Raw genomic sequence first — 24,880 nt, 5'->3', positions numbered from 1 at the left:
GCAAAAAGACTTGACCGCATTTAACAAGTCATCCTGTCATTTTCATTCAGCACAAACATTAGTAACTGGTCATGCTTGTTTCATTCCCTTTAACAAAGAGGGAACTTTACAGGCTGTTGTATTGTCTGCAGTTTGTATGTATCTGACAGCCACTCTGTTGACAACACGTCTTGAAATGTCAGGCATTTTTGTTACAGACCTAATTCCCACCACAGCCCCCAGCATGCTGAAAGCTCAGAGAGTGGTTATTGTCGTCCTCATGGGAGGCTTCCTTTTTTGGTTTAACATTCACAGAGGATGTGATCTTCACTTTTATGTAATGCAGACTGCATCCTAATCCCAGCGGTGTTCCATACAGTGGATTGAAAGGATTTTCTTGAGAGTCGAGCGAGGATACTGTCATTCCTTTAAATCCTAAAATAGAATGGGAGGCAGTTCAGCGGCAGCCACAAGAGAGGCAAACCATGCAAAAAGGGGCTTTGAACACTTGGCTCAAAGAGCTTAACCCAAAGTGAACTGCACCCCTGATGCTCAAAGCTAGCCGCCCGGCCGGCAGCCAAGGGACGGAGGGAAAATGTAAAAGATCAGAACCTCGTTCAGAGTGATCGATGAAGTGTCGTAGACCACTCTGCACCCTAAACTACTAAAGCAGCTTCACATTTTTCCTGCATTATTACATAAATTACGCAAGAATCTATAATTAAGGGAAGTTTTGGACTTTGGAAAATTAGTTAGCACTCAGCGCTGACAGGACCCGTGTCTCTCTCACACCCTGCCACCCTCATTACGAGAGGACGCATGCAGGAGTGTAATAATTATCCTAATCACTAACTGAGCACTTTCCTAAATCATCAATTATGCTTTCATGGAAGCAGATTTTGGTTTAAGTACCGGCTCCTTTTGTAAAGGCCAGAATTACAGAGTAGCTTGTGGTTAAGCCGTTGGGCCCAGTCAGGAGGATATTCCACCCCAGTTTGCTTTGAACCTCGTCTCCCTCTTTTTATACAGTAGCTTTCTTTTGACTGAAAAGATGATCATCTTTGCAGAGCATTAGTGGACTGCAGAGTTTGTAGGGTCTATGTAGTCTATTTATATCAAATAGTTTGCAGAAACCAACCATTTCACTTTGACTCTTTCACAACTGCTCCTCAGACAAGTCTTCAGTGAAGCAATATCACACGAGGGAGTGTTTGAAGCCTTGTGCCTACAACAGAATCATATCCGTGCTGATATTTAGTACAACAGCACGACCTCGGGTGTGATATTGCTTTTATACAACAGTTCTACAAGTGCCGTTTATTACTTAACAGTAATAAGAGCAACCAGTGTTTGATTACAACTGCACAAAAGCATGATCCTCATCACATAAGGTATATTGCTAGCAAAGCAGGAGATGGTCATGGCGAGCTTTAATTATGTTTAACATTAAAGAAATGCAGAGACTTTGCTGGCTGTGTTGCGCAAGCTAATGTCAAACATGATTAGAATGAGCCAGTGCATAAATCAACAGTTTTCTGGCAACATTATAATAATGATAATAAAATAATAAACTTTATTTCTGTAGCACTTTTCTAAACCAGAGTTACAAAGTGCTTTACAGTGCAAGACCATACAGTATGAAAAGCACAGGAGTAAAAGAACATCATTCACAGAAAATGCAAAATAAGAATTATACATATATATAAAATATAAACATGTACACACATACATACACGTCTATGTAACCAGTGGACTCTGGTGATGTCTGCATTGTGTAGATACAAAGAGGCCCAGACCGTGGTTATCTTTGGAGGTGACATCCGTTTATTCCTCTCCTGACAACGAGTGGCAAAACAAAATCCTCCGTCATACCCAACCATACAAACTCGATTATGTCAGCATAAAATGAACTTATAAACATATCTCAACAGCGCTAAAACATCGAAATTACCACAATGTGGCTTACCTCTCCCAGGGATCACAACAGCAAAAGGGGAGAGGTAAAGCGGGAGACACCCCTTTATAGGTGGGGCACCCCCAAAGGTGAATGCAGGCGTGCAGGAACTGAGTGTCAAACGTTCCACATATTGACTATGGAGACCTGAGCGTGTCGGGACTCAGCTGATTTGATGTTAAAGGGGAGTTTGTTCCATAACTTTGCTGCTAAAATAGTAAAAGCATGATCGCCCTTTGTTGTTAGCATGTCTGCGGCCAACTCGACTCAACAGCACTGACTAATGTTTTCACTTAAAACGATCACTTTTATGAAGGTTTATTGATTCATTTGTGAACTGACTTACTGACCAGGAATGCAATCATCTGATACTGGTGTCCAGTTCTTCCTGTTCACAGCTGTAATCCACCTGTGTCTCCATTCATGGTGATGTTCAGGAGAAAATCTGTGTCACGATATTCTGCCACCCATCTCCCATCTGTTTCTACATCCTGTTAGCACATAAGATTGCACCATGGTTACGCCACTAAGATTATATTTTATAACTCTGTCCAAAGGTAATCAAAACTGCAAACTAGCAGCTCACTGTTTAACACAATATTTCCCTTTAATTTAAAGCACACAAAACCTGAGTTACTAAAACAACAAATTGCTGTTTCACGGGGGCTCCACTGGTTACTAGCAACTTGTTCTGTACTTTTTTGTTTTCATAATTCATTGATTATTGATGCTGTTCCATACCCATATATACACTGTGTGGCCAAAAGTATGTAGACACCCCTGTCATGATGTGTACATTATGTCTGGAGTTGTTTTTTCATAGTTTGCTCCCCTTGGTTCAGTTTAAGTGATCGAATGTTCATTTTCAGACAACAGCGAGCTTCCAACTTTATGTCAACAGTTTGTGTGTGTCAGTGTGCCCATGCACAGCTCCATGAGGAAATGGCTTTCCCAGTTTGGTTTTGGAAGAACGTGACTGTTCTGCACAGAGCCCTGACCTCAACCCCATCCTACACCTTTAGGATAAACTGGAACACTGACTGTGAGCCAGACTTGATCACCCAACACCAGTGTCGGACCTCACTGATGCTCTTGTGGCTGGACGGGAGCTAATCCCTGCAGCACGTTCAAACATCCGGGGTGGAGGCTGTTATAGCATCAGATTGAGATCACTTATGGGCGTGCTGTTCAGGTGTCCATATACTTTTGGCCACATAGTGTATCGTCGATGTAAGGTAAACCAAAGACATGACAGATTAACTGAGTGCTGTTAAAATAAATGGAATTTATAACAAGGTTTTCTGAGCAAATCCACAGTAAATCCTACATTTGCTGCTTATGAGCATCATGAATTTCAAATAAGCAACAATTTATATTACATGTTCGTAGATTTTCAAATAGCCTCGGTTATTCTGTAAAAGAAATTGTGCAAAAAAATATTTGAAGCTCATTTATAGAGACTTTCAGGGCTGATACGTGGAAGTACAAACATGCACAGTCTGAGTGGGCGGAAGTTTGCAGCAGAGATCAGCCTCTCATTGGGTGGAATGAGCCACCCGCTGAAGTCCTGCCCTACCACCTCCGGTTGTGTAGCAGTTTTCAACACATCCTACAACTTTTGCAGTGTTTGATCTTGCAGGGATGTAGCCATTTTTCTGCCATGGTTTGCGTCCTGTGGGCGATATTTTTGTGGGCGTGTTACACCAAAACCTGTTTCCCCCCGGCAATATTTTTGCAAGCGCACCATTGCTGTGGCACCGCCCAAAATGACTGATTGGTTGAAAGAAGTACAAGCAGCCGGGGCGGTTTTTTCTCCAATCTCAAAGTGAGAGTCGGCCCAGCCAGACCTTTCTTTTCTTGAGAAAGGTCTGGTGAGCAAGACTAAAACATGCATAGCTTCTGTGGAGCTGACATAATGTGTGGTCAAATTTGGCCACATTTCAAACGCATGAAGGAAACTGCTAATTTGCTTAAGTTCCTCAAAAATGAATTTCAAGAGAAAATCATTCTGCTTTCCAGAGAGTATGAGGTTACAACAGCTTAACCCAGAAGCTTTGAAAGCAGAAAACCCCAGGCAAAGAGACAACGAGCAATTGAGGTCATTCTGCAAACACACACCATCTTATCGTGCACGGCTTCTTTATATTATTGTTGACTGTTGTAATGTGGGATCATGGAATTAGACAAGTGAGTTTTCATTGTGCAAAAAGAAAGCGCTGGAGGGGGGGGGGCGGGGGAGGAGGAGGAGGAGGAGGGGAGAGGGAAATCGAATAGAAGGGTTTGTTGAGGACAATGGCTCAACTAAGCAAGGCCATCTGAGGTCTGTTTATTCTGTTCTTACCTCATGCTCCAACTACCCAGTGTTTATCCATTCATTGCACTTCAGTAATTCAAGAAGAAGCACGGGCAAATCCAACACTCTGAGCACGTCCCTCCAATCTGAAGTTATGATGAAGTATGCACCCTTTCTGTAAACACAGGGCAGAGTGTTTCTTAACATGCTGTAACTCAGAGGTTCCAAAACTTCTTTAGTCTGATGAACCACACAAGTAGCCCGACATGTTCCAGATGTGTTTATTTCAATTGATTTCAAACTGGATTTTGATTAACACTTTTAATTATATAAGCATATTTATATTTTTTCATATAATTAAAATGTTAGTGTTTAGGTTGGTTTTGTCAAGTTTACATTTCAACCATTTATACATTATTAATTTCAGCTTTTTATTTAATCTATTGACACATTAGCCTACGTTTAGCTAACTATTTTAATTGTTTATCCATTACTTTTAACAAACTGTTTTAATCGTTTATCCAGTACTTTTAACAAACTGTTTTACGTCTTAATCCATTAGTTTTAGCTAGCTGTTTTAATTGTTTATCCATTACTTTTAACTAGGGATGGGCAGCACAAGCAAAAACACTATTCAAAAATCATAGCAACTATTCGACGATTTTTCAAATAATGAGCTGTAGATGTGTCGCGCCGCTGAGCCCGGCCGTACGGTCCCTCTCCGCCTCCCGCGTGCCTCGCTCTCAAATGACTGTGCATACTTGTTGTAGACTTGTGATATGCAAGCTTTGCGCTTTCTCACCAACAGGCCGCAAACGGTGAGAATAGGAGCTCATAGATCATCCACACTCGTCCGTAACACAGGTGCGCCGCAGGGCTGTGTGCTCAGCCCGGCCCTTTTCACACGACTGCACCCCCATCCATGCCTCCAACATCTTTGTCAAATTCGCCGACGACACCACTGTAGTGGGCCTCATATCAGACAATAATGAAACTCACTACAGAGAGGAGATCCACCACCTGGCCCGGTGGTGCTCAGACAACAACCTGGTCCTGAACACCGCCAAGACAAAAGAGGTCATTGTAGACTACAGGACGACCAGAAGAACAGCACACGCTCCACTACTCATACAGGGGGGAGGTAGTGGAGCGTGTGGACAACACCAAGTTCCTGGGAATCCACACCACAGCTGACCTCACCTGGGCTCTGAACACCACGCACGTAGTAAAGAAGGCTCAGCAAAGACTCTTCTTTCTGAGGAAGCTCAGGAAGGCCGGACTCCCCTCCAGGCTAATGACAAACTTTTACAGAAGCACCATCGAGAGCATCCTCTGTCTTGGCATGACCGTTTGGTACAGCAGCTGCACGGCACAAGACAGAAAGGACTTGGCCCGGGTGGTAAGAACAGCCCAGAGGATTGTGGGAAGTCCTCTCCCAGACCTGGACTTGGTGTACGCTGGCCGCCTCCAGAGGAAGGCCAGCAGCATCGCCACAGATCCCACCCACCCGGGTCACAGACTGTTCTCTCCCCTGCCCTCAGGACGGAGGTACAGGGCCCTCAAAGCAAGGACAAATAGACTGAGGAACAGCTTTTTCCCCAGGGCTGTGGCCTCCATCAACCCCCCTGCACTCACATACACACCAGCCCCAAACTGAGGAACTGACCTTTGCACTTTAAACTGCACCGTTGCACTTTACCTCATCTTGCTGCTGTTTTTACACTGCCTGCTGCCTCTTTTATCGAAGTTTTTATACTGCTGCTATATCTCTCACGCACTTTATTGTTTTTATACCTTACTGACGTCTTTTTATATTTATATTTATATACTGTCTGTCCTTTTTATTGTGTTGTTATCTTGCCGAGGGTACTACACGTAATTTCGTTGTGCAATGCACAAAGTCTTCTTCTTCTTCTTGCCTCACAGAGTTTGCACTGCACCTCATTTTCGTTTATTTTGTCGAAGTTGTTCCACACGGAACTTTTTGATGACTGTAGTAGTCTCTGCATGTTTCTCCTGTTTGTAGAAGAGTATCAAACTAGCTGGTAGCCCATCTCACACCGCTGTAGCAATCCTATACTGCCCTCATGTGGTTAGGAGCTGAATTGCATGTCAAATAAAGGGCAGGGAAATAAGACGGTGAATAGTAATAGTCGCATTAAAAAAAATTGATTTTTCAAAATAAAACAACTATTCGAAAATTCGAAAATCATGACCCATCCCTACTTTTAACGAACTATTTTAAGTCCTAATCCATTAGTTTTAGCTAGCTATTTTAATTGTTTATCCAATACATTTAGCTATTTTAAATGTTTATCCATGACCTTTGACTAACTATTTTAATTGTTTATTCATTAGTTTTAGCTAACTATTTAAAGTGTTTACCCATTACTTTAAGCTAAATATTTTAAGCGTTTATCCATTATTTTTAACTAACCACCATGTATTTGTTAGCCACGTATTTCAACCGTTTTCCCATTACTGTTAGCTAACTTTGTAAACTGTTTATCCACTACTTTTAGCTTACTAGCTAACAATAATAATGCTTATCCATTGCCTTTTCTCAACTGTGAGCTGTTTATTCATTAATCTTAGCTAACTATTTTAACTGTTTATCTTACTTTTAGCTAACTGTGTTGTTTATCTGTGTTTTTAGCTACCTGTCAACTGATCATTTATTATTTATAGTTAACTTTTTTAATGGCATATCTACTTCTTTCATCTAATTAACTGTTTTTCTGTTAATCTTTTTTAACTTTTTAAACTTAGTATCTACTACTTTTAGCTAATTAACTTTATATCCATTACTTATAGCTAACTATCAACTGTTAAATTTCAACTAAGTCAGCTATTTCAACCATCTGTATCAGTATACTATACTTTAAGCTAACTATTTCAACCGTTCACGCGTTTCATTTTTAGCTAACTACTTCAGGCACTTATCCATTAATGTTAGCTCTATAGTTTACTTTAAGACAGCTATTTTAGCACTAATAATCAACTTTACTTTTAGCTACTTTACTGTTTATACTTTTACCGACTATTCAATCATTTATCCATATTTAAGATATAACCACAACTACTATTAACAGTTAAATAATGTCATAATTCTTTTAACTGTTTGTCTTGAACCTCTCTGCTCACTTGTTAATTGTGCACTCTCAGTTGCAACACACCTGGTGTTCAGGTGTCAGCTGACTCCATGTGGATTTAGATAAAGAAAATCAAATCTGGTCATTTCTCTCACGGTATGGAATCACTGCTAAATCTTTCCTTTTTTTAAACTGTAGCGTCAAACATGTTTAGCCTTCCTGAGCAAGACTTCGCTGTGTGGAGTATGGGGAAGAGTTTAATTTGGAGCCAAGTGAGAGTTCCTTGATGATGGATCCTGACGATGGGAAGTGGTGTGGGTGGAAAGAATGAGTCATCCATCATCTGTCCATTGCGTTCGGCTGCAGCCGTTGGTGCAGAGCCGAGTTGAGCCCTATCTCACATCGCTGAAGGAGTGGTGATGTCAGAGCTGTCACTGTTCTACTCTCTCATCAGCACCCACTCACAAAGCTCTTGGTATTTGTGCAATCAGGGCAGGCTGAAACACAATAATAGCACTGAGTGGCGTGTATTGTCTTCATTTACCCCCCTCTGTCTCTGTATTGTTGGCCATATGTTGGCCCTATTTTCTAATAATTTTTTCCTCAACTGCCAATCTATTTTTAGCTGTTTTCTGGCAGGAAGCTCACATATAACTCTGCCAAAAAGTTGGACTGAATCAACGATGAAAATTAACTTGTGTTTCCATCATCAACAGATTTGTTCCCGTCTCAAATTTCCTCCATAACACGCAGGGAAAGTTCGTTCCACTCTCGCTCTGTGTGTGTTTGTCTTATCCTGGTGGTAAGTTGAGCAGAGTTTTGTTTCTTTGTCAGAACAACACAGCCCTAATGTGCTGTGTACATGACAGCCCTCATGAATGACTCAGACTGTAACATCTGAAGAAACTACCACCCACATGCTTTTGCTGAAAATGACGCAGATGTGCTCTTAAGCAACTTTTTTCTCTTCATGTTGTTCATGGAATTGATAAAACATTTAGCTGCTGAATCCAGTTCTGTGAAGTGAGTGAGTCATCATTGGATAAATTACAAAGGTTACATAACTACTGTACTTTCTCAGCATATGTTTACCCTTTCTATCAACTGACTTCTTGGTATTTTATTAGCAATCCTAAACATGGATATGAGCAAACCTGTATGTCTGGATAAACTGATATTGTGCTACACGTTTGAGTCAAAAGATCTGGGGTTTATTGTCCTGCTATGTCATTTATCTTTTATGATGTTATTTTAAAACCTACCTTGAAATAGCTGTTTACAGTAGAGCTTTCAATATTTGCATATCGAACATGTAATTTGATGCCCAGAGTCATGGCTAAGGACGAGTTGTTTTGATGTTGTCTTGGACTACAGTATTTTGATTATTGAAGCTATGCTGCCCTCTTGTGGTGAATTATACTACATCTTTTCATCTGCACCAGATGTGATAACATGTATTGATGCCTCATGCTATCTACATAAGAAGAATACTGTGACAAAGCATTGACCTCCTTTATTTAAAAAATAACATTTGATCAGTCATGTACCATTACCAAGATTACAGTTTACGGCATGACAAAATATTACATCATGTCCTCTGATGTCTATTCTAATGTCTTCTAAAGTCTTTAGATGTTAGATGAATACTTTAGAAGTTTAAATATACCACATCAACATACGGTGACAGACTGTTTTACCAGTCACCAGAGGAAAATGTTGGAATTGTGCATCTCTTCAAACCACAGATACATTTGTAAGTTTTATACGAATCATATCAGTGTTTCTAAAGTGACGCAGTATATGAGCTGACTTTGTCATCAGGAGGTGGAGGGAGGATGGATGGTGGAAGGAGTGATGCCTGCCAAGCTGCAGACCTCTGTTTGCAACAAACAACAAAATTGGTTGTTTATTAGTGACTCATTGCTACAGTTTCAGCAACTTTATAGTCACCAAACGTGAGTGTTTCTTAGTGACTCATTGCTGTGTTTCCAGCTGGGAAAGAGCCATGTGGGTTTTTTTTTTACCAAGACATCGCTGCTTTTACAGCTGAAATAGTGCCACAAAAAGTGGTTGTTTTTTACCGTGACATTGCTTGTTGTTTATTAGTGAATCCAGCAACTTTTAATCACCAAACATTTGTGTTTTTTAGCAACCTGTCACTCTTTTTCCACTGGAGATAGAGCCATGGAAAGCAATTGTCAATGGCTTCTCCAGCTGTGATTGTGCCACCAAAAGCCGTTATTTTTGCAAGATCTTTCCTTACCATGACCGGCTGGTTTTTGTGCCTAAACCTAACCACACTTTACCCAAGTGTAATAACGTCCAAATGTAACATATCTGTGGTTTGCAGAAATGTACGGTGCCAACATGTATTCTGGTGACTGGGTTGTATTACATAATGCTGTACAAATACAATAGACGTCTTCTACCCCACTCCAACACCTTATCTAACCACCCCATTCTCCCACTTCCACCAGTGGTGAAAGACGTACTCAGATCCTTTTACTTTAGTAAAAGTACCAATACAGCAGTGAAAAACTACAGCATCACAGATACAAGTCAAGTCAAGCTCAAAATCCCACTTCAGCAAAATTATTATCATCAAAAAGTAAGTATTATAATATATATGATAAAAGGTATTGTATCAAAAGTAAAAAGTATAGTAAAAGTAAAATCAAAAGTACTTGTTCCAGAGAGAAAATGACCCCAGTAACTGACATATGACATCTTTAGATTGTTCATAATGATGCATCAATGTGTAAGCAGCATTTTACTGTTTTAGCTTTTCAAGGTGGAGGAAGTTTAAACTACTTTACATACAGCTACAGTAGTGTGAAGGGTCATGAGATAAATCTGAGGGTGGTGTGATGATGAATGGAGTTGGAAAGAAGAAAAAACAAAGTCCTCATGTACATGTAAATTTTAATTCACATTTGGAATCTAATCTTTCTTTGAGTATGAAATATTGGAGGATTTTATCTCTTTGGGCCTTTTGTAAGAGGCCCTGTGGCTATTTTCGTAAGAAGTCACAATCTCACTGGTTTGATCCTCACAATGCATTGTGTTTTATTAGCTCAGCATATGTTTTGTTTTAAAGTGAAATCTATGAATATCTTTTATCTCAAATGTGTTGTAACTTAGAGTGATGAGGCTGATGTGTCCTCACAGATTACACTGGGAGGTGTTGAAGACGTACAGCGTGTCCGACTCTAAATGCTGATGCTCAAATTGTCATAACAGCTCAAACTTGGCTGTGTCTTCTGTCCGTGGGCTGGTGAGAACTGTAGCCAATTAACACTGGGAGATCCGAGCCAGGAAGGGCAGAGTGAAAGTCCTTCCTCCCTTGGCAGAGCCACTTGGCCTGACAGATGGTACTTAGACGGGCTAAGCTCTGTGCTCCTGTCTGCGGAGATTAGAAAGCAAGCTCTCTCTCGTAAATGTGATGACAGATCAACTAAGTTTTCGTGAACTTTTTCTGATGCCCTCATTACTGAGTATTTCATGTTTAAATTTGGCATGACACAGTCTAGTCTAGTCAGTTATCAGGCTTATCCCCTGCCACTTAAGTTTACAATCTGTTTTTTTTTTTTTAATCAATCCTGGAGGGTGCCAATACAAGGACTGTATGTTTCATGTAGCATGGGGAAGCAATCTCTAGTACTACATTTAGGACCTTTTAAATTAACAATGAACTGAAAGTGCTTTTGTTGACTAATCCTAAAACGGTAGTCTGGACAGGAACCCGAAGTTCTGGTGTCAAGGTACTGCCCTTTAGTCGCCCGCCATCTTCCCCTCCTACCTCCTTCTAAGCCTACGCCTACTTCTGAGCCGGGGCTCAGCTTTGGAGATAGGGTGAGGAGCTAGGACATCTGGAGGGAGCTCAGAGTAGAGCTCCTTTGTGTCAAAAGGGGTCAGATGAAGTGGTTCAGGCATCTGATCAGGATCCTCCTGGGTGCTAGAAGTGTTCCGAACAACAGTCAGGTAGGAGTTCCCGGGGCAGACCCAGAACACGCTGGTGGGATTATACAACTCATCTGGCCTGGGAACACCTCAGGGTCCTTCAGGAGGAGCTGGAAAGTGTTGCTGGGGAGAGGGACGTCAGGGGTACTATGCTCAGCCTATTGCCCTTGCAACCCAGCCCCGGATAAACGGATGAAAATGGATGGATGGATGGATGGATGATGGATGGAAGGATGGAAGGATGGATGGTACAAAACAATGGTGATTTGTGGAAATAATCTTGTTGAACAAATTAGACTTCACTTATTGCTACAGGGCTTTTCTTTTCTTAATTTATTCAAAACCCAAAACAAAAGATCGGTTGGAATTTTGCAGTGGGAGCTCATAAAGGATGAAACGTACAAAATGACATCATCATTACATCATCATGTGCCAATTAAACCACCCATAAACAGTGTGACTACAGTAAAATAGCTGGTGTACATAAGTCAGCTGACAGAGATTAAAAGACAAAATGATTACAGTGATACTTTCGCTTTATTTAGTGCTGAATAAACCTGATTTAAAAATATCAAAAAAGTATTTTTGACACAGATACAAAGCAGCATTAGAAGAGCCAGGAAGCATTAAAGCCGGAACTACATTCAGGGTTTTGATTACACTGATTAATCTGGGATTTGTGCAGCTCTAGCACTGCATATCACTGATACTCTATTTGTAGTGCTGAAGACATCAGGATGATCAATATCAGTTTGACGGCTTCCCGTTGATCAGGCCGGACTCCCAGCGCTGCCACAGAGGAGCCTTCTGACCTCCTGCTCTGTGAACCTTTGGCTCCTGCTGTGAGATGAGACAGAGAATAGAGCAGGATTAGTGAGAGATTAGCTCCCCTCTCTTGATCCTCTGAATTTGAGATCCATTTCAGAACTAATCCAAGCATTTGTAAAACAAAAAGTACTGGGAAAATCTTTGATTTAATGTCTTTATTTTAGCCACTTTAGATTCAATACGCCATCGGCTACAATTACAATAACATATTCCAACTCTTCATGAGTGCTTTCGTAGGGATTTCACAATAATACATAACAATGGAAACTGTGAGATGCCAAGAAGAGTAATTTTTTTTTTTTTTTTTTTATCATAATCCATCCTGTAGTGTTCCCCTGAATTAGCAATGATTAACCATGATAGCACACAGTGTTCTCACAAGTGTTGCACAATAAACACAGGTCTGAAATACGGATGGGAAAAACAAGACCGAAGCTATTTATAGTAATCAGACCTGGCACATCACCTGTGTCTGCTCAGATTTCATCTGGTCTTTCTTGGAGGGTGGCGGCCAAACCCGTTCCAGTTTCCCCCTGGACAGTTTCCTGACGTCTAAAGGACAGAAAGGAGAAAAAAAGGAGCAGGATAATTTGAAGGGATTTGACTTCAGGCAGCAGTTTTCCATTTAACAATTAAGGATTTCACAGATTTAACCAGACTAATCCTGTTTTGTTTGTCTGCTCTAACGTAAGCACCAAACATTAGCATATTTGGCTCACTAGCTTACTACCCACAGTAGGGGAGTTACTTCCAAAGCTAGCAGCATTTTACACTACAGTATTCTCTGGGGTTATGCTTTATGTATAGAAAAATAAAACAAAACAAAACAAGCACAAGTCTAATTGGCAGTTCCCAGATAGAACCAAAAAATAGCAGGTTTTCTTTGACATGAAGTGTGAACCATGACGACATTAATGGGCGTCCTGATGAAAGTCCATGCTTGACCGAAATGTTGACGAATAAATAAAGCAGAGTAAAAGTGAGTGCAGGAGTCATCTTTTCTTTAAAAGACATTAATGGGCGTGTCATATCCTACAGGTTAGAAAGAGAGGATGTAGAGGGCAACAACACTGAAACCAGGAAAAAAAAGTGTGCAGAGGCTGATGAAACCCAATGCATGGTGATAATTTGGTCATCTTCTTGAGTTTCAGGAAAAACTAAAAGGTAGCACAAGAAAGAGTAAGGCCCTGATCACACAGTGTTTTAACAACTGGAGACACTTTCTGTAATTGTTTTTAATCAACATGAAGCTTTTTGCTTGCGTTTTTTTGCGTTGCAGCGTGCTTCAGTTTTTGCTCTGCGATATTCGTGCTGAATGTTGGCATTGCAGGATGTGATGCACAGGGAAAGCAAGATTGCTTTCTAATAAATACCCGGAAACATGATGCTATTGGTACATTTTAAATTTTCTTACCGTTTGTTCCCTGCCTGTCTCCTAACTTAATGCTAGCCCGGCTGTCATGTGGGGCAATTTGTATTTTCATGGTCAGAATCATATCATGTTGGCTGGTTAGACATGCCAACAGTCAGTTTCCCCTCCATCTTGGCTCACTCAGAAAACTACAGCCAATGACAGTCAAGCAGAGTCAGTCACACATGCTTCTTTGCTATTGGTTGAGGCTGTGACTTTGCTGGTCAAAGTTCACCAAAGTTGAAATCCACATGATGCGAAGATGTGAATTTGCCTTGCCAATGAAAGTCAATGTTTTATTCCGCCCTTCGCTTGCGTCAAATGGAAGTGAACAGGAGGCAAATATTCCAACACACTCTTATATCTAAATACCAGAAAACAAAACAACATAGGCTATTTGACCACCCCCAAAACAACATAACTTCCTAATGGGCGCAGTTTTAAACATGTCATTACCATCATGAAATGGTAGCAGTTACACTGCAAAAGTTCGGGTTAGGTTTAGGCAGCAAAACTCAGTGGTTAAGTTTAAAAAACAACAACACATGATTTGGTTTAGAAAACTACGCAGTGTTGAAAGAAGTCAATGTTGACTTCGGGGCATGACAATGGTCTCCTGGGTAGAAGTCCTGTACTTGGCTGAACAATCCACCACCGACTTCTTTAAGGTTGATACAACATTACTCAGACTTATAGCTTTTCTACTACGTCACCTCACTTCCTCCTCTGCTCTTGTAATAATTACTATGGCCTGTACATTAATTATTACACGGTAGTACAGTAAACGAAAGTATGGGTGATAAGCTAATTCAAGTTGACCTATATGGCCATTTTTTTCGGTGAGAGCGGTCTGAATATTCACTGAAGTTAATTTTACGCATGTGTGACAGTGCCCTAAAGCTTGACAGGCATAGCAACAGTAACGAAGGTGGGTGGGGCATATCGTATGGTCAGTTTTAGCCTCTGTTTAATTGTCTTAGCAGTGCATTTAGCATGGTAAAACTTTAAGAAATGGGCACTGCTTTGACATGAAGAAGGCTTTGATGTGACGTGATTTCAAACCTTGTTGTTATTCACTGTGTGTTTGACTCTATGAGGGTCACATTATGGAATGTCCTCTGGGATATCACAGTGTATCTGGGTTATACATTCTCATACAGTGTTGTGTCATGGCTGGTTAGGATAACACATAACAGCTTATTTGACCTTAAGAATTAGTCATTTCCTCCAGTTTAGCCCAGTTTTACCCCCAGACATATTATGTTGCTGTCACATGTAGCCTCATCATCTTCACCTTGGCTCACCCCCACACATCATTATCCAGGCGCTGTCGCTGAAAATATAACATGCTGCTACATAATGACACACTCCCTGGCTGGCTGAGCTGTTATGTCTGCCATCCATGCTCTCCTGCTGTGCAACAGCAGACGATAAAAAATGCACACAAGCTATACTTTCAGTGAGACCTATCAACTGTCTGAAGTCATTTGTATTTACACAACACCATAAGCGAACCCAGACTGCCCCCGGCTCAAGCTGGAGTGCAGATAGTAGCCTTCATGTTGTCACTCAGCCCACTGGCATCTGCTGACTCAGATCAGGTCGCTGCTTGAGTGATGTGGCCTTAACCGCTTGTGACAGGGTTGACGCTAAGTTGTCGATAAGACTCCTCGGATAACACTATGTGATGCTAATGCAGAGAGGCATTCATTAAAGTGCTCAGACTGAGTGTCAGAAAGCTGCGATGTGCGATGAATAAAGATCTAAGCGACTCTTATTAGACATACTGATATTTACTAGATGCAGCTTAACAACCTGATTGAAATAATCCATAATGTTTTCATATTTTCCATTTATTTTTTCATAGCCTTGACAAAATGTGTCCCTGACGCAGATCAAAGGAAGACAACTCTAGCTCTGTAAGCACCCTGAAATGCAGTCTTGTGGGTTTGGCGCTGATGATTTCAGAGCTGTTTCTGGTTAAACAAAAAGGATTTTACTCTTTAACTCTGCAGGGATCCTTTCCATAAGTTTTTTTTCCCTAATATACTGAATAATTACTTAATATGCTAAGTTGTCACCAACTTAAAATAACAATTGGAGCCTGTAAGTGGCAAAAACGTGACAGTGCGCTCTAGGTGTTGGGGTACCCAGCACACAGATCTGGTACTAAAAGGTGGAGCTGTGAACACTGCAGTCTGATTGGTCAGTAGAGGACGGTCACTCTGCTCAGGGCTGAGTTGTGTCTGGTTTTGAGGCTCATGTAACCACTGTTCATACTGTGGAGAGTTTTATTAGTAAACTGTAACTATAAAATGAAAGGATGTTTTGCTGCCTCTCACAGCAGCTGGAGTCTGAGAAAAAATAACTTCATTCACTGGGCCGACTGCCGGCAACTTTTAAGGTGGAATGTTAACTTGTAATGTTAGTGAATTTTTGAATATCCCATGGAGAGAGATTCAAGATTCAATTCAAGATTCAAGATTCATCCCATCTCTCTCCAATATCCCATGGAGAGAGACTCTCACTGCAGCCTGTTCTATTTTGTTCTGAAAATGCTGGTATGCAGCCTCGTTCTGTGGACGATAAACCAGGTGCAGACTGATAAAGGAGGAAATACAGTGAGTGCTGGACGGAGCAGTGAGCGACAACAACCCCGCCCACATTTGGCGTGGTCGGAAGACAAGAAAGCTGCTATACAAGTCCACACGTCCATTTATCAGGTTGGAAAATACCCAACAATTTAGCCTCTATGGTGCATATGGTCACACAGGTAATACAAATACTCATCATCAGTGGTGGAACAAGTCCTCAGATCTACTTAAGTTAAAGTAGCAATGCAACAATGTAAATATACCGTAGTAAAAGTACAGAGAGAGGAACAAAAGTATATTTATTTTTGATGCATAAGTAAAAATGAAAGTGCTTTATTTGGAAAATGATATGCTCTTTGAGTGGTAAATGTTTGCCTCTGAAATGTAGTGGAGTAGAAATATAAAGTGGCTTAAAATGGAAATACTCAAGTAAAATGCAAGTGCCTCAGAATTGTACTTAGGAGCAGTGCTTGAGTAAATACTCAGAGACCACGCAGACTGACCTGATTCGAGTGTTGGGTTGAATCGAGACTTATCTCCATCTTCACTGTTCTGCCTGTTCTCTCCGTACAGAGTGCATCTCTGTCTGCGCAGCTCCTCCTCTCTTTCTTTGGCCTCCCGGATGTCCTTCTCTACCTCTGGCTGCAGAGCCAGCGCTGGACGTAACTTGAAGAAGGGGTTTTGTTTGAGGATTGGAGATTCTATCCCCAGGTTTCCCTCCCTAGATTTGCTCCTGGTCTCCACAGCTGGCATAGAGACATCTGTGTTTATTGAGTCCATGCTTTTGTACGGGCGTGTGTGTTTGTCTTGTTTTGCGTAGGGGGCTAAACGTGTTTTGTCTCGAGAACCACCTGTTGGGCTCCTCGATCTTAAGATTTCAGGACTTTTCTCAGTCTCTTTACACAGCCTGAGGGAATGTGTTCTGGAAACGGGGCAACTTTTGTGTGAAAGCAACTCCAGGCTTCGAGTGCGCTCCAACACAGAAGGGTAAACATGACCTTTCATCAGTGAGGCAGGGGGTTTCCGGTTTCTTGTTGGACCCCCCGTGTTATCCTGCTGGAAAGCCTCAAACAGCAGTTTTGTCTCCTTTAACTGACGGACTTCCCCTTTGCTGTACCCCCCTGGGATCTTCCCCTGGTTGACCAGCACCAGCTCTCTCTGAATCTCCTGACTTATCTCCTTCTTCATCTTCTGCTCGGAGAATTGCCAGTCAGTGCGCTGGTCTGGGTCGTCCTTAGAGGAAAGTGGCTCAAGCAAGATGTTGGTTTTAAAGGGAATCTCTAGCACATCTGGATTATCTGCGAGGTTGAAGACACCACCGGCTCTCTGCAGGCTCTGAATCCCCTGGACTTCCTCATGGATCTGCCTCTCCATGGAGGTCTCAGCGACTGAGAATCTGTGGCAGGTGGACACAAGGGGAGATGATGTTTCACGAGGGTCAATTGGAAGCAGATCTTCTGGTACACAGCTGTCTCTTTGATCACCATCAGAGTCTCCGCCCTCTGCTGCGGCAATCGCGTGATGCTCTGACTCTACGGGAAGTGTAGACGAAGATGTCCTCGCTTTTGTTTCAGCGTCTTTACTCTCATTCTTTTCATTCTCTTCCTTCTCCTTCAGGTTCATCTTTGCTCCTTCATCCTCAGCACTGTGAATTCTACTCTCTTCCCTCCCATCCCCACCTGTCAGATCGGCCTGTCTTGCTTTCAGATCATCTACGTCAGTCCCAGGCATGCCCCTTGTCTCACCTCTTGTGTCTTCCTGTCGCAGCTGCACCAGTTGCAGGCGTTGAAGCAGTTCCGCACCTTGTTGGATATCAGTAGCTATTCTCCTGCTTCCATCCTCTTGCTCTTCGTTTGGAGCCATCTTTTCGTAGCCTTCAGAGATTGAGAGTTGGGACACCTGAGTTTCGATAGTTCCACTTTCTCTCCTCGCCCAGTTATACTTTGTCAGGGTGTAGTTCAAAGATCTGGTGTCAACATGCTCTTCATCATCATTGGATGCCTCTGTTGGGATCTCTGGTACCTGTGACTGATTGGTTGCTGTGTCTGTCGTGTTTTGGCTGCATTCACAGAGCTCTGTTGGCCTGCAGGACTCAAAATCATCGTCACTCGCATGGGGATTAGAAAGCTTTGGGGCATTTGTCTCCGCATTGTCGTAGTCGACATCTTCTGTGGTTAGTTTTGAGTCTAAACGACCACAAATGTTGGATTTTGTTTTGTCTTCCTCTTTGTCAAAAAGCGTCTCATTTTCAGAGTTTTCCTCATCGCCTGTGGGTTCCTGTTTTGGATATTGGTCACTCTCAGCTTCTGTGTTCCTCCAGTTCTTCTGCCCCTCATTCAAAATTGCAATATCCTCATGATCCTCATTTGACTCTTCATCTCCAGTTGCGTTTTCCTGATTGTGTCTTCTGCATGGATCATAACATGCTTCCTCCATGGATGCTTGGTCTTGACGTTTTGATAGAGTGGAGTCCTGGTCTTTGGACAAAGATACAGTGTCCATAGACTCCTTGGATGCCTGCGCAGCACCTTCTATCACTTCATCCACGACCTTTTGTGCTGCCATTAAGTGCTTGTCACTGTGATGCCAGTCTAAGCCACTGGGATTAGCTTCAGCCTCTGTGGCGTCAGCTGCCCCTTCTGTAAGGGTCACAGTGGAATTATTCACCTCAGTATCTGTGCCGCCCTCTGCTGGCAGCAAAGGAGCCATGTAGGAAGGAGGAGGTGGGATGAAGACTTCATCTGCGCCTTCATCATCCATCACACTGTAGTACCTGGTGATCACTGCGGGGGCAGGGGGAGTGATTTCAGATTCATCTTGGGGCTTCTCACCACGTGTCACCGATGGGCTCTCTGTGTGGTCTGTCACAGGGTGTGACTCCATCTTCATCCATAGACCACTGCCATCCTGTGAGACCGGACCTTGAGGGCTGGGTCTGGGATTTCTTGTTTCCATGGTTACGAGCTTATGAATCACTTAAGGGTGTTTCTTCTCTCCTCCCATTTAAGGTCCTTTAAGGTAAAATATGAGACACAAGAAAAGTGTCACTGGCATTGATAATAAAAATCCTCTCTATCATTATAGTTTAATCATTATCATCTATTAATAAAAGTTGTAATGAAATACTGATGAGGACAGGTGATGAGCAGGTACCAAATTTGCTTTTACAAAACAGAACTCACTGTCAAGGACTGTCATATTTTTGAGCTGTGACGTGATGGGCCCCTTTCTGTGCTGTATACTTTCATGTCCCACGTTTGGTGTGTGGTAATTTGATTAAACACAAATTAATTTAGGAATATGCAACATATATTCAATTAAATTCAATTAAATAGAACTTTTTTTTTATCCCAAAGGAAATTCTTGTGCCAGAATTGTACACTAACAACAATTAACGTTCACAGACCAGCAACAACCAGTGTGTTCCTCGGCCAGGTCACACACTGCGCCTAGGTTTTATAACAATAGAGTTTTAAATATCAGTCAAAATATACAAGATATAAAGTGTTCAAAGAGCAAAAAGCAAAAGCCAGTGCCTTACAGACCAACAACAGAAGTAAGATAAATAAAAGAGTTACCAAAAATGAACTACAATGGTGGAAAAACACAGTTTGCGCCTGAAATTTCTTTTTTTATAATGGTTATAATGGTTACTAAGGTCTTAAGTTAATATTTATTTCACTGTTCACAAATACTAATTCTATAATTGATGTTATTTTAACAGTTATTGTTGCACACACATATTAAATTAAGTCTATGTTAATGGTTAATCATTTGTTTGTAAACCATCTATAAACATTATTTGGATCACCATGTAGGGTAGTAGTTTCAATACACAGTAATTATTAACCATTTAATAAGGTATTTTAATTAACAGTTGCAATTATATAGCAGTGTCCAAATGATGTTAATAGACAGTTTACAAACAATTCATTTACTATTACAAATGCTTGATGTAGTATAAAAAATGCTGTAATGTGTGCAACAATAAATAGTTAGAATAACATCAATTACAGCATAACTTATAACTAGTAAACATTCTTTATTATTAATAAAAGTTTAATTAACTATTGACCATTCATTAATGATGGCTATTACTGAAATTTTTTCTTAAAACCCACTTACGCAGTTTTCACAAAGATTCCTACATTCACCAATGTTGTCTTATTTGTTTTTTTTCTTAGGTGAGAACAGAGTCGACACACACTCAAGAGCTCACTAACGCATATTTGAGGGCTGAAAAGTTTGTGCAAATTAATTGGTTATTGTGTTTTCTTCAATTCTACACTTGTGTAATATTATAGGATTTAAATAACATTTATATTTATATTATTTATAATATATTTTGCCTGATATAAGACAGGATTGTCAGTACACACTGTTTCCATCATTAATTTTATTTATTTCACAGGGACAGTGCACAGCTGCTTAGCTGCGCCAGAGTTAGCTACAGTATAAGCTAATTTTCATCTGTAGTCCCTGGACATTATCATATAAAAAACACAATTACAAAACAGAACATATTTATGACACAACGGCTTCAGCAATAACAACAACACTGAGACACCACAACATCACTGTGTCCACTGTAACCGATTTCTTTGGGGAAGGGGCATTCGGTCTTTGATACCAATCACTAGAGACCAGTGGATCTAATGAAATGAATCTAATGTGTATGTTAGTCAACACACAGACACTGGTTTTGCTGGGATTTTAAGAGTGGAGCAGAGCGGAGTAAAACAAACTACCACGTTTGGTACGAGACGTGTTGATTTTGAACAGCCTCGATAGCAGCGTCTGTCTTGTCTATAGAGCTTGCTGATGTTGTTACTACTGTTCACCGGTTGCAGCACACTGACTGACAGCAGCGTCATCCCCCCCCCCCATGGCGCTCATTTTTTATTTCAACTTAAATCCTCTGTTTTGCGTCATGATGCCAGAAGAGTCAGTCCACTCAGAGGAGTTGGGCGGATCCCAAGATCTGGACCCAGGCAAAGACTTTTTAATAATTACTTTCATGATTTTACAAAGCATTATGGTCTTTTAAATTAAATAAGACGAGCACTTCATTTGGCATCAATTATGCTGACAGGGATCCATGCCATTCAGTAATTAGTGATTGATCATGCTTTTTTAAGGCCCTGTCTTTTTGCACCCGAGGTCTAATCCCACTGTGACAAATTTCCTGCTGCTGCAAGATGTTGCAGATCGTGTCATAAGAAAGGAATACACCTTCCAGGACTGTGTAGGTTTATTCGCAGTGAGTGACAAAGCCAAGCCTGTCACTGTCAGTTTCTGTGTGTGCACACGGCCCTGCAGTCTCATGCCCTGTTATGGGGATTGGTGGGGTGTTTCCCTGCGCTAATTAGAATCAACTGGCAGGCACTTTCAATCTACAAAGACATGGGATTCATTGTTATAAGAACTAAGGTGTGAACAATTCCGCAGTTTAAGAACATGTCATGATTTTGAAGTTTTCTCAGTGCCTTTCTCAAAACAAAATTAATTAAAGAAAGCTATTCGCACATCCATCTGTCTCAGATGCAGGCGCGTTGGAAACTATCACTTGAGTCTTTGAACAAAAAAATCCTGCACACTGCTCCTGTTCAGCGTCACAGTTTATCAGTAACACTAATGTTTCGGTCCTCCTGGACCTTCGTCAAGACTGCTGCCACAACACTGAAGAAATACTTGGCAGCAGAGAAGTATACTGGATATTTAATCTGCAAACTTGATCTCCCAAAGGATTAAATGATGAGACACCACGGCATGTCATGCTCTGATGTAGTTGGGATCTTAAGGGACTAATTTATATCACACGGCATAAGAGTTTACAGTGTTGAACATTTGTAAATAGGCTTTATTGTGTAAGGAGCCTGAGGTTTTTCTCGTTCCCTTGTTCCTTGGTTTGTGGGGTAGGTGACATGTGGTGCACAGGCTGATGTCAGTTACTGAGAAACACACCCACACCTGTGCACACCTGTGAAATGGGTGGAGCAGCTTCTGTTTAAGCTCACTGTTGTTCATAATGGTGTTGAACAGTCTTTGACGAAGGTCCAGGAGGGCGTTAGTGTTAATAATAAATTGTGAAGCTAAACCTCAGAAGTGAAGCCGAGTGTTTACATCAGTGGATGTGTGTTTTGTCTGGTTTTCTGCACACACACTAGGACGCAGGTGCATCTGCAGGTGACGTGATACACATGTTAATGCACCAACAAAGGCATCAAAGAATAAAACTGCAGGCTTGTAAACGTGGATGCAGGTTTTTAAAGGAAGAACAAGAAAAATGCTTGCAAATGTTTATGAGGACAGAAAAGCATTAAACACGTCTGTCAGGCCTCGAGGATACACAGAGTGTGTTTTGGTGGGTAAGACTCAATGTAAACAGAAATGTTATGTTACAAGAAAACTCCACAGGGCACCTTTAAGGCCTTCACTTGGTAGTCGTGCTTTAATTATCTGTGTTCCCAAACAGTTTCTCAGTGACATGAACACAAACCAGTCGACATACAGTGAGCCTGCAGCTTCCACAGCCCCTGGACCCTGTTGGTTTAATCCAGCCTCACAGTTTCTCGAGATGTCTGTCACAAAGTCTGCTGCCTGAAGTCATCACGACTCTTTGGGGTGTGTCTGTGAATAATTGGGAGCTGCATCACTCTTCCTTTTATTTCCGCAGGGCGTACAGCTTCTGTGTTGTTTTGGTGACTTTTCTCCCCCGCTGTGACCTAGCACAGTCAATTCTGCTGACAAAGGGAAAGAGTAATCGGCTTTGCTCTGTCTGTTTTGGCACACACACTGTGTACGGTATCTGCCAGCCCGGCCGGCCCCAGAGCCTCTCATCATCTCACCAGTTCGCCTGTCGAGAATTACGCTTTCCCATCATTCTGTCTGGTATAACAGACCTGAACTCATCAGGATAATGCCTGTTATCCGTGAGCCGCAGTGACTTGTACTGTTACTGTGATCAGACCTGGAACAACTATTCCTCTTTGACTGGTGTATTTACACTGACGCATTACACTGTGACACACTGTGATTGAATAGTTTATCACAACAAGTTCTCCTTAATGTGAAAATTATCCAGGTATTATCTGTTCCCTGAGCTGCAGGTTTAAATCTATGAGTCTATATTTACACCTGCATTCAGGAGCTTAATGCCAGCCACACCGCATTTCAGGATTACCAACAGCAGCAGCAGCACACTGTATATAAAGCTCAAGCAACAGGACATATTAATGCGCCTTAATGAGCTTAACCTGTTTATTCCATCCTCCTTTCAAGGAACATTTTCTACGCCGTTGTTAAACAGAAGGTTTATATAGATTATTTAAAATGCTATTCAAAAGGAGTCAAATACTTTTGAGTGACATGCAGTTTTATGATTCCATTATCCAATATTTAAGCACAGACGTGGTGCTGGCTGTGCGCTAGTACAACTTCAAACACTGTGTCATTAGTATGATTTATTTAACTATATTTTTAACTCGCTATGAGCAGATAAAGCTCTGCTATTACTATCAGGGAGATAAAGGGGTCATAGAAAAGCAAACAAAGGTAAACATGTGTAAAAAAGTCAGAGACCCACCTGACCGCAGCGCTGCTGTCATGTCCTGTGCGTGATAGTACGAAGTGCGATGGAAATATGAACGATGCAGCTGATCTTCTTAGCACCTGTACCTTCCTGTCCTCTGTGTCATGTGAGCAAACAAAATCCTCTTCTACAGGGCGCTGTTCAAATGACCCACAGCAGCATCGTAGTGATACAACGGGATCTGCTTCAGTGTGTGACATGACAGAGGTGAATGGGCTGTTGAAAAGTGATGGAGAATATAATGTCATGATGCAAACCGAGGTGTGTAAGGAGTGTGACAGTCTCATATTGTTGTATAAACATCTGCACACTATTAAACAAATCAGACACAAAGAACATATTGATTATATTCTGTATTCTTATAATCATATCGTCCAGCTTACATCCAATGAAATTAATCAATTTTATACCAAATTACAATGATAGAAATAATAAAACCCTTAAGCAGATGCCGGCCTGTATCCAGGATGAAATTCCTCCAGTATAACTCCACCTGCAATTAAACACTCTGACTAGCCGTATAAAAAGAAGTCAGTAAAATGTTATTTTCCCACATTTTCTGTGGTCGTTAAACAGCTAAATTATATCTTTGGCAAATTTCATCTGCCTATACTATTGCATAAACGCAGTTTCAAAGCCTTTACTACAGTGCCAGGAATATAATTCTGATGGGGAAATACTAAAACGAGTAATATACGCACATCATGTAGGTGCAAGGCTGTCAAAAAATGGCGCACGTGAAGAAAAAGTAACACCTGCACGCTAATGTTTTGAACCTACTTAGATCTTCATCAGGTCAAAATGTTTGAAAAGTAGACATCACATTTGTATTTACACGTGATTAACTATCTAAACCACACAGGGTGATAGAGCAACTCCTGATAAGCAATTCACTAAAATATAAAGAAAAAAGTACACAGGGCAAAACAGTAAAACAACAGATTATTAAATGTATATCTTAATTTATGAGACATATTAAATTATCATCCCATATTTCAGTTTACATCACCTGCGGTCAAAAATATATTGTATTAAGTTAGAGGCAAAACAGAAGAAATCTTAAAAACATATGTACAGAACTTGTGTCTATAACACCTTTCAAAAGTTAGTTAGGTCAATTCCCAAGATGGAAAAAGAAATCATGCCTTCATGGAGCTTGTCAGCCTGTTGGTGTGCAT

The 24,880-nt window shown here is 41.2% G+C and overlaps 1 protein-coding gene across 1 annotated transcript; it reads right to left on the bottom strand.

The window, feature by feature from the left end:
• Positions 1-12,025: 12,025 nt before the first annotated feature.
• On the bottom strand, positions 12,026-19,066 carry LOC125880185 (uncharacterized). The gene is made up of 3 exons (XM_049562498.1): positions 16,615-19,066; positions 12,573-12,658; positions 12,026-12,118 (listed from the first exon to the last, which is right to left on the bottom strand). Exons 1-3 carry the CDS (start codon positions 19,064-19,066, stop codon positions 12,026-12,028), a joined length of 2,631 nt encoding a protein of 876 aa, XP_049418455.1.
• Positions 19,067-24,880: the final 5,814 nt, after the last annotated feature.

Source organism: Epinephelus fuscoguttatus, linkage group LG19 (assembly GCF_011397635.1).
Source record: "Epinephelus fuscoguttatus linkage group LG19, E.fuscoguttatus.final_Chr_v1".
In the NCBI taxonomy this organism is placed as follows: domain Eukaryota; kingdom Metazoa; phylum Chordata; class Actinopteri; order Perciformes; family Serranidae; genus Epinephelus; species Epinephelus fuscoguttatus.
Note: the sequence above shows the minus strand (reverse complement) of the source record. Positions and strands in the feature narration are given on the sequence as shown.